An 11,199-nucleotide genomic window follows, 5' to 3' on the forward strand; every position below is an offset into this window, starting at 1 on the left:
TTCTGAACTATATTCGGGAGAATAATTGCTTTTGTGGCCTGTACAAACATAATCAAGATCAATGCTTACAGCCCTTAAATGTTTTTGCATTGGTCATCTGTCAATGCGTGATGCCTTTGGACTCAGCAGCAAAGCACACCCAAGGCATGGGTTCTGAAAGCAGGGGAGAAAGACGTAGGATTCAAGATAGATTTATCATTTACATTATGCATGGCCAGCTTTATAAAAGAAAAAAAAGGAAAAAGTGGGAGGCTATGCAATCCACTTAATACAGGAAGGATTTCTGATGCGGTTACCATCACTACAGTACAAACAAAACAAAAGTACATAATGAAAAGTCAAACGGCTAGGTTTCATTAAATTAAATGAAATTAAATGAAAGCGGTTTGGTAAGCTCCAAAAATATAAACTAGGCATCTTCTGTGTTACAAAGGAATTCTTCCTGTCTGAGGAAGTCCTCTTAGATACCGGTATTATGTTGGCAGTGGCCAAGCAAAAGCATGAGCAGCAGTTCAAATGGTTCCCAGGCTGCATCAAAAGGCTGTTAGGAGGAAGTGTATCATATCTGTGCTGCATAATTCCTTTGTGTTTGTACATTTCATGCATGCATAATATATCGTGTTCCCCTCTCGCGAGCACATTTAACAGGCTCATTGTGGCGTCGGTTTACAGGGCCGACAGCGGCCCGTGCTCCGCTGCACAGGCGGCTGACACTAAGCGTGTCTGAAGGCCGGGGAAAAACAGACGGAGAGGAGAGGAGAGGTGTGGAGGTGTGTGGCGCGAGCCGCCCAACCAAAGACAGGGAGGGAGGGAGATGCAGCCTCCTCATGAAACATTCAGAGGAAATCAGCCTTTACACCGCATTAGGAGCAGCCCTGGTCGCCGTGGCGCGGGGAAACAACACGGCTTTACGCCTTTTTACTGCCGGGATACACCACGTTTACATATTGCCTTTCTAAGTCATCGCGGTTCAAATTAAATGTCACATTACATGTCATTAGGAACCCAGGAGACAGCAGACTACCCCTGTGCATATGGTTAGGTTACGGAGTTCAGAGATATTACACATGCTCTCATAACAACAGGAACTGCTGCTTAATGTACTCATATTACAGCAAAAGTATTATGATATACTGGATTACATTAACGTAACGGTCACCGTTTTTAAGTACCATAAGTTCCAAGGTAATAATTAGCCCAAGGGAGTTAATTAAGGCTATTATTTAAGTAGTTACAGATTCGTAAGTGTGTGAGTGAGTGCAAGGGTTAGGTACAAATCTGTGAATAACACTGACTATGAGGAGAACATTTAGATACATATCTAAAGTGGGTAAAGGAGCGTAAAGTAGGAACAAAGGTGTAAATAACAAGCAGCACATTGTGAAAGTTAATCATTAAGTGCTGAGCATTAATGCCTACTTGAAATAAAGTAATAGTTCTAGTTCTATTTCTAGTTACGGTATTTAGTAGATGCTTTCGGCCAAAGTGACTAACAACCCGTTAGAAAAACATTAGATAAAAAAACAGTACAAAAAAAAAATATATATATACAGTATATAACAATATATGTAATAAAACTATGTATAGCTAATACATGGCAAGTGGTGTCACAGATGGCTGTGAACTATGCATTACTCTGGGTGAGGTGTGTTGTTTTAAATGACAGACACCCGGCCTTTGTTGATTATTTACTTAAGGAGTCTGTGTCACGGAAGAGACAGGCACAGTCCCGACACCCACCAACTGGGTCAATCACTCCCAAACTTTCCGACAGGAATAAGCAAGCGGGAAAAAAGCACTGCGATTACGGACAGGAAAGACACCAAACAAACAAAATCAAGAGGCAGGTATTTTTAAATCAATCACTGTGTATCTGTCTCTGCGTATCTCCCCATCCACTTTTCCTCTCACTTCAAAAAGCTGACAGTCACAATCCCAGTTGACGAACAGTCAAGCGCTAAAGACACAGAAGAGAACGTGGGACGTGGCGGGGGGGAGTGTGTGTGTGTGTGTGTGTGGATGGGGGGTTGATAGCAACAAACAAACAAACAAAAGTTTATTGAGGGGGAAAAAACACATTTTAAATATTCATGGCAAGATGCGGAAAGAATTACCATGCCCTTTAAGTTAGGTGAGGTTGAAATTCAATCAGTATTGCAACTAAGAATGTAATCTAAAGTGTTTGAGCTTGATTTAGTAACACTTTATATAACATAGTCCATGTTAGATTGTAAAAATACTGTTGGAAGTACCATGGAAAACACTAATTATATATGTGTGATAGCATTTTGACTTAAGTTATCGTAGTCTGAATTCTAACTCTACCCAAATAATAGTCTTATAACCTAACAAAAGCCTCAGGTAGGTTGCACCATTCTGCTAAATACTTTATACATGGCATATCCTTTCAAATACTTACACGGTAATTAACTTAGTCGGTTGTTCTGTTGTTAATGGCATAATTACACTGTAGTAAAGGCAGTGCAATATAAAGAGTCATCCAGTGCTTGTCTAGGACATCTGGGGAACATCCTGCGGCTTATTATGAGGCCTCTGGTTCCAGCCACCTTCAAGCCGAGGATTCTGGGTAGTTTCAACGCAGCTATGAATGGAATCCATCCTGGCCCCCTCCACTGCCTGGCCAGGGCTGCAAGCCCCTGACATTGTCTCTGTCCGTTCAGGCGCACTAACTTCACAGCAGCAAATTATCATCCCCATAACCCACCCACCCCCAAACACACAGACACACACACACACACACACACACACACACACACCCTATGCTTTTTTCTTCTCATATAATGGAGGCTGCGATGGCTGAAACAAAACACGACCCTTTGTTGCCTTTGTCTTCTTACTAAAGTAGCACCGTTCGGACAAAAGCCCTCTGGGTCTGGGCCTGAGTCACCAGCCCCTGTATTAACACAGGCCTCACACCCAGAGAGGAATGCTCAGAGAAATTGATTTAAGCAAATACATATATTTTCCTTATATATCTCCCTTTTCGTTCCAAATGAAAACTATTGCCTGGTCATAAGCTGGTGAGGCACTAAATGTCTCGAGACTGCATGACTCTAAACAGGCGGCATGGAAGGAGTTATTTCAAACAGGGTGCTGGAGCTATTTATTCAGCTGTGCTAACGCAGAGACGTCTCAGGAACAAAAAGCTATTATTGTTCTTCAACTCTGTCTCCCCCCCTCCTTTTTTCCTTCTTTCTTTCCTGTTCCACAGGAAATGGACAGTGGCAAAGTTACAGTAGTTCAACATATGAGATCAGAGAGAAAAGTTTTCACAGTAAACTAAAGCCAGATGTCGAGCAGAAACAGGACCCGAGCTGAAATTAATGGCTGTGTTGTTTGCTTAGCAAATCTGCAGATAAAAGTCGACGAGATTAATTGAAACCCATCACAAGCGGTTATGTTTAGTTATGTATTTTTTTTCATTCCGTTGCAGGGGTTAAAGAAATGTTTTTTTGCATAGCGGCAGAATTAAATGTATATCACCAAACATTCTCCCAGGTTAGACCATCATAAGCTTCACACTTTTTGCCCCCCCCCCCTCAACCTCACCATCCCCCACACCCCCATCTCTCATCCCCCTTCATCTGAAATTCATTTAAAGTTAAAATAAGAAGACAGCTTTGCTCTGTAGAGAAAACACTTAAAATACCTCCTCCTTTGCCAGTTTGGATTTGATGGGCGTCGAGCTGTTTTCATTCTACACTGTGTTAGTCCTCTGTGATTATGAAACTATACTGTAACGCGGGCGTTTTAGAGGATGCCAACACCAATAAGAGCTGTCTCCGTATGCTGATATTTAGATAAGACACTGTGAAATTAGTGTAATAGACTCCATATTCCTCTAAACAACACATCTTGGGAATTCACCATCACAGGGGAGGAGAAAGTTCAGAAACACACACACACACACTTCTTTTTTTTTTCTCTCAGAGAGGAGGAGGAAAAGAAAAGAAGAGAGAGAGAAGGAAGAAAAAAAAATAACTTCAACTCCCTTTACCTTATTGCCAGCTGCTTTCCTTGTGTCTTTTAAAGTTTCGCCTGCCCTACTTAGAGCCTCCTGCTGCTTGAGAATTTGATCTTGCAGCTGTTGAGATTGTTCGCTCTTTTCCTGTAATTTGGACTTCAGTGTGCCAACTTCTAAACCCAGGCTATTAACTTTCCCCTCGCTGGCCTGCAACTGAACACAGAGACAAGAGCAGAGGAAGACCAAAGTTCAACGCACTTCCCAATCAACACGACAATCCTCCCTGGCTCTCAGAAACATTTGTACTGGGTTTAAAATACAGACACTGGATTTAACAAAGTTCCCAATAAGAAGGGATCCACCAGTTCATTGACTGAAAGCCCGTTTCAGCACAGGCCTTTTGCTAATCTTGCTCACCATACCTGCAGGAGAGATAAAAAATGCCAGCTTAACAATGAGATTTTAATATTTCATGCATTAGGAATATGTTTACGTCAATAATTGTGACCATAGAAGTGACTGGTAAATAAACATGTGTCTGTAGGGGCTGTGGTTAACACCAGCCTGGGAGGGCTGCGGGGCTGCAGGGCCTCCGCCACCTCACACAGGCAGGCGTATTGATCGGGTAACAGCTCAGCGCTGATCACTGGGCTGTTCTGTGGCCATTCAAGTACACATCTGTTCAGATGGAAATTAATCATTTATGCACATTCTTACCGCTGCCAGATTTCCCCCACCACAGCCCGTTTCTCTTTGATGGTATATTACTGGATCACAGTTTCAGGAATTACAGGGAATGACTTTGGGCAATAAAATATATATTCTGATATGTGGTTAGAGACGTACAAAAGAAAGGTCACACAGCACCAAGCAATCAGAATGGGTGAAAATGGGGTGACTTTTGTTTTGTTTTTCATTTCAAGGGCAAGGTGATTGGTCATTGCAAATGAGTTTCCTCTTCATCCCCTGGTGTAAGAAATGTCCAGAAGTGCTTAAAGGAAAATCCAAAGCCAATTATATGTATCATTAGTATGCTTCCTTAATGTTCTCATTTATTATTCAACGAGAGAGTGAGAGAGAGCGAGAGAGAGGGAGGAGGGAAAAAAAATCACATTTTTACATTTCTGCCCAAACGATATTCAAATGAGCTAAAGTCCTTCATTTACACCGCTCGCAAACCCCTCTAGAATCCCCGGCGGATCTAAATATGGCCGTATCACATTACTGAATGCTGGGCGTGATGACACAACTGTGCTAGAAGATGAAAATGATCTGAACTCCTAGCCCTGCTATTTGAGAGTGCCATTACAGTGGCTGGTGTCTGCTCAGAGGAGAGGGGTCACAGCAGACGGCAGGTACCTGGTTCTGGAGGGAGCTCATGTTCTCCCTCACGACCCGGTTCTCCTGGGAGAGCTGGGCGTGCAGCTGCTCCTTCACGGCGAGGGCCCTCCTGGTGTGCTCCTGCGAGGTGCGCAGAGTGGTCAGCTCCAACTGCAGGTGTAAAAGGCGCTCCTCACGATCGCTCACCTTCACAGGGAACACATACATGGTTAACCTCTGCAATGCCAGTCGTGACAAGAATTGACTTTCACCAGTCACGTTTCAATAACAGTCTATTTACACCTAGGATGATGGGAGAATGACAAAGACCTCAAATCAGTTTCACTAGTTAATTAATTACGCAAAAGAAATAGTAATGATTGGGCAAAACCTCAATATTAGCCACTAAAATGTAGGCTATTACAGAACACCTGTGACCTGTAACACCTGTAGGATTCTTGGTAACATTCAATTTTCTCCTGTTTTTCATTCTCCATTTTTTGCAAAGTCCTCTGCTGCCGACTTGAAATCAAACGTGCCCAATGCATCTTTGCAGCTTGCACTGCGCATAAGTCTATTGCTCTCTTCCTCCAGATGACTTTGCAGCGCCGCCTTAATTCCATTCTGCAGAGAGCCGGCTCTCTCTAGTGGCACGCTTGACATGGGCAGTGTTGTCCAGTCGGGGGGTGCAGCTCACCGAACTCATAAATAAGCTGTCGCAAAGGTTAGACCCCCACGACCGTGGAGCACCGTCATCACTGCCACTACATCTAGTTGCGCGTGCATGGCATCAACGACAGGTGCGGCTGCTGATTCAGTTGATACTTCAGGGGAAGTCGCACCCCTTTGGTGAAGAAAAGTACTATAGGCTGTTAATTTGCTGTCAAAACACAAATGTCCTGTTTAGGGATGGCCACCGGCAGGTTTTTAAATTATATATTTTTTTTAATGTATTTTTTTTATAAATTTCACCAGGCAAAAAAACAGTAATCCCCAGGAAACCCTGCTCTAGAGCTGATCTTACATGAACGCAATGTATCTCCACCAAATCCTGTGTTTACAGAAATAATTAATTAAACAGAAAAGTAGGTGCATACGCACCCAAGATCTGGTCCATAGTGAAGATCTTCTAACTTCAAGTTTATTCTACTTAAAAAGTACATAGAAGCAACTAGACGCTGTTGTGCATCTCAAACGTGTTCAGCTGTGGTTGTTAATTGATGCCAGTGGGTGTCAAATGATGTTTCTGTAATTGATGTTGTTCGCCGCTGATGAGAACAACACTCACACGTCAAAAATAATGAACACAACAAGGGGGACGCGTCTGACAGTTTCACTAAATCAGTGTTGGTACACACTACATAAACAAAGGTGTCAGAGATCTGATGCAAGTCTGATTAAAACCAAATGAAAGGCAAGAGGACACTCAGAAAAAACTAAAACAGAAGATACCAAAAAGAAATGAGATAATATGTGCCCAGGATCAGAGATGTGAGCAAGAGCATCACCAGTAAACCTGGTAGCTTACATACAGGTAGAACTCATCAATGTTTCAAAATCAAGGGGGGAAATATGCGGTCACTATGGGAATTAAGGGGAGTTATGGGGTACTATGGAAATTAAGAGGGAATGAGCAGAGAAAAAAAAAAAACTGGACTAAAACAGATCAATGAAGCAAGCAAACACATGAAGCAAACTCCTCTGATAGTGCACACATCCAAACACTTCTGCCAACACTTCAATGGGTTAGTTCTCAGCAACTGCTCCTCCTTTCATGTAGAGACACTGGAGGTGAGGCTCGTCTGATGACAACTGCATCTGCGCTGAACGCCAGATTACAGCACTGCAGCGGCGCGAGGCCTTGAGAGACTGAGGAGGGAGAGGCCATGAGAGGAAAAAACACCCACTTTGCTGAAACATGGCGGAGATTTGTCAAAGATGTCTCCCAACTCAGGACAGGTCTGCTTCAAGCAGTCAGATATCAGAGCATACATGTGCACACACACACACACACACACACACGGCTCAAACACTCACAGTGTACACACACACACACTTAGAGCACACTCACACACACAAACTCACAACACACACATACGCGCACACGCGCACACAAACACACACACAGACAGACAGATCGAACCAGAGGATGAGGCTAAACATTTGGTGTCTCATTAGGCTTAATGATGCCTTCTGAAGTGATGCCAATCCCACTGGAGACCAGACACCTCTTTACAGGCAAACAGCAGCTTTTTACACCCTTAATAACTGAGAATTATTAATCACTGGTTTCACATCACTATTACAGGACACTGACACACAACTGTGACACGTCTAATGTGCGTTGTGATATCGAACAGCAGATGACTAAGCTGGGACTCAGCACAGAAATGTGATGTTTTTAAAGAACTACACCATTGTCACAGGAGTAGCAGGCAGTAGAGGGTTTTAAAGAAGCCATGCTGATTTGACCCCACCCTACCAACTGCACTGCCTATCAAACTAACATATGTAATATAATAAGTGCCATATATCAGTCACCAACATTCTCAGTGGGTGCAGGAGCTGACAGTGGATCCTGATTGGTTTGACGGCTCAGACAGTGAGTGCTGATTGGTTGAAGGCTCTGACAGTGCGATCTGATTGGTTACGGACTGTGGTAGTGATTAAACTGGGAGCAAACTGAGACTCTGGTGAGGTCAGGAGAGGGTTACAAGGACCCCCCCCCACACACACACACTCCATGCCCTGTCTGCTGACGCATGGGCAAACTCAGACCAGCTGGAGACTCCAGAGTACCTCTAGTACTGAAGTAGCTCAGAAAACACAAGGACACAGATCCACACACGCACACACACACACACACACACACACAGAGTACCAGAGACAGACAGGATTGGGCATATTAGTGTGTGGATTTTCAAGCCGAACAGTAAGAGTAAAACACACATTAACACACACATTAACACACACACACACGCACATGCATGCAGACACACACACATTAACGCGCGCACACACACACACTCACAAAGGCAGACACACACACACACATTAACACACACACATGCAGGCAGACACACATACACGTTCACATAGCAGCACACCACAACAGCTGGTGAGTCACACTACCACAAGACCAGTGGGAGGCGGTGATTCTGCCCAGACACTGATAAGAGACTGCTCTGCTCTGTTCAACACACACACACACACACACACACACACACACACCAACCACATCACACGGCACCCTGAACTTCTGAACTCTGCGTCTCCCCCAGCCACCACATCGTTTGTCTGGCCTTAACACTAGCTCCTAATCTAATGCGGGGCAATTAGGGCCCCTTGCAGAAACAAAACGGCCCCGTTTCGCCTTCCCAGGGTGGCAGCGCCCTCAGCCTGATGGATAGGAGGCAGGAGGAGGCATGAGTGAGGCGAAGACACCATACAAAGCTTAAAGGAGCAGTCCTTGATTATAATCCACTACACACTCTCCTCAGGTTCCTCTGTCAAGTGTGTGTGTGCGTGTCTGCCTGTGTGTGCTCAGAAAACATTCATGTTCATGCACAGTCCTGGCTCTGTTAATGGGAAACCAACACAGTTGTTTGGACCGAGCCGTACACTGTTCCAACCAATCAACTGCTCCGGAGCATGGACGGGAGGGTTTTACTTTTGATTGGCTGTTGAGCTAAAATATCAACAACATTTCACCAGAATTGAGGACTGCGACTTTAAACGGCACAGGGCCGTACCTCGTGAGCGGCCTCCTTCTGGGCTGCGCCGGTCCGCTCCAGCTCTTTCTCCAGCGCCCCCACCAGGTCGCACTGGCCCTGGAGCTCCCGACTGGCCGCTGAGTACCTGCCCTGAGTCTTCTCCAGGTCCTGCTCTAGGGTCAGGATCTGACAGGTAAACAGGGAGATAGAAGCACCAGAGATCAAAATGCTGTTGATGTTCCTGACTTTGCAATAACTCCACTAGAACGTGTAGTGTATTGCACGATTTGCACGACTTTTAAAAAAGTAACGTAAAGTAACATTTTAGCACGAGGGATCATAAAACCTTCAGTGTGTTTTTTTTATTGTAGGATCTAGGTATTACATAAACACTACGAAGCAATAGAAGAAAAAAAACGTACATTTGGAGTTAGGAGTTGAAATAACTCAACTTAACAGTCCTTAAATCTTTGGGGTTTGCCATAATATAAATACATGCATGTCATGTTCAGTGTGTGTATATGCATGTAGGTGAGGGAAAGCAGCACAGACTGCACCCATGCCATCTCTGCCTTTCCAGTGTGTGTGTCCTCTGTGTGTGTGTGTGTCCAAAAATGTTTGGCAGTGTCAGGGGAGGGGGTGAACCTGCCTTTTGCAAGGCGCGCTCCGTAACGTTCTCCCTGTCTGCCAGCTGCTTCTGGAGCTTGTGCAGTGTGTCCTCCGTGTTCCTGATCTGTGTGGGGGAGACAGAGGGGCTCAGGGTTTTCATAACGTTAGGATGGGAAAATAAGAGGAAGTGGGGAGGAGATGGAAAGGGATAAAAAAGGCAGGGGGGGGGGGGGGGGGGAGATAGCGAAAGGCAGAGAAAAAGGAGGGAAGAAGTTGATAACAAGAACAGAACAAAAAGAGAAAGAAATAAAAAAGAAGATTTAAAAACCAGATGGAACAAAGAATAAACTTCAGAGAGAGAAAGAGACCATAAAGAAAATAAGAAAGAAAAAGATAAACAGAAAGGAAGTAAGGGAGAGGCAGATATACGAGAGAGAGTGTGAGAGAGACAGCGTGACAGAGGGAGTCAGTGAGAGGGGGAGGGAGGGAGGGAGGGAGGGGGAGTGAGGGGGAGTGAGGGTGAATGTCACAGAGGTCTAAACAGAGGGAGACAGAGACACAGACAGAGACAGAGGGTTTGAGAGCTTGTGGACCTCTGTGTTGAGCGCTTCCTCCTGGCTCTGTGCAGTGATGGTCTGGGCCTCCAATCGGGCCTGCAGGCGTCCGTTCTCCTCCACACTCTCCTGGTGCCTCTGCTGCAGCTGCCCCAGAGCCTGTGCCTGCTCCTGCACCGCCCGCTCCAGCCTGCTGGCCTACAGGACACACGACGCCCCAGCACACAGACAGGCAGACACTCAGGGGGAGACTATTCACTCAGGCGTCGCACTGTACCGAATCGCGTTCGATCAGCACTAACACCACATAATGTCATTTAACTGGTGGCCCGCGCTGCCACGGTTACACAGCTGAATTTAAATGACAGAAAAACAGCAAGCTAGCAACGTCCAGCAGGAGAAGCAACTCAGAACAAAATCATCCAATCAAAACATCTCAGTCTGGACAATCAACACCTTTCCTGAGCTGACGTGAGCCAATCATCACCCTTCTTTCACCTGCATTACCAAACAAAAAAAGATAATCAACACCTCACGCTGTCAAAAGACCACCTACATCTGCCTAAAGTCAACCAAACCAGATCTGATGCTTAACTCTAAATGATGGCCACTGGCTACCTCAAGTCACAAGCTCGCAATCAACTCTTACGGAAAGTCAACCACAACCCACGACCATCCATGGCCCTTCTAATTTTACAGTCATTATGTTTAAACTCTATTAAAGGTATTTTTAAAATCCCTGAAATGCAAAGCCACGAAATTAGATGAACAGCACCTCATTGTCAGTCTCAGCTGACTGGTGGAGACTTGAAAAATAGAATATCAGATGCTAAATTTCAAACGGGGACTTATCCCAAACATCACATTGGAAGGCTCGCTACACCTGAGAGCCTACGGTATCTGTGGAGGGACATAATAGGCTAATTATTTTGCCAATCAACTTTAGCCTGCAGCTCTTCCCTGCCCTGCTCTCTCTGTTCAGTCCACTGTGTTCCCTCGACCGCCATCAGGAGCAGTG

At 44.9% G+C, this 11,199-nt stretch overlaps 1 protein-coding gene across 4 annotated transcripts in view; it reads right to left on the reverse strand.

Annotated features, from left to right (window-relative positions):
- Positions 1–11,199, reverse strand: part of LOC105890081 (trichohyalin-like) — a 125,515-nt gene that overhangs the window by 68,911 nt on the left and 45,405 nt on the right. For 3 of the 4 annotated variants that reach the window (XM_031583512.1, XM_031583513.1, XM_031583511.1), the window contains 5 exons: positions 10,221–10,379; positions 9,668–9,751; positions 9,058–9,204; positions 5,345–5,512; positions 4,019–4,198 (listed from right to left, as the gene is read on the reverse strand). In XM_031583512.1, the coding sequence (XP_031439372.1) occupies positions 4,019–4,198; positions 5,345–5,512; positions 9,058–9,204; positions 9,668–9,751; positions 10,221–10,379 (738 nt within the window). The remainder of the gene's footprint in view (positions 1–4,018; positions 4,199–5,344; positions 5,513–9,057; positions 9,205–9,667; positions 9,752–10,220; positions 10,380–11,199) is intronic. The other variant, XM_031583514.1, reaches the window with a different exon arrangement.

The sequence above is a fragment of the Clupea harengus genome, chromosome 17 (assembly GCF_900700415.2).
Source record: "Clupea harengus chromosome 17, Ch_v2.0.2, whole genome shotgun sequence".
NCBI classification, from domain to species: Eukaryota; Metazoa; Chordata; class Actinopteri; order Clupeiformes; family Clupeidae; genus Clupea; species Clupea harengus.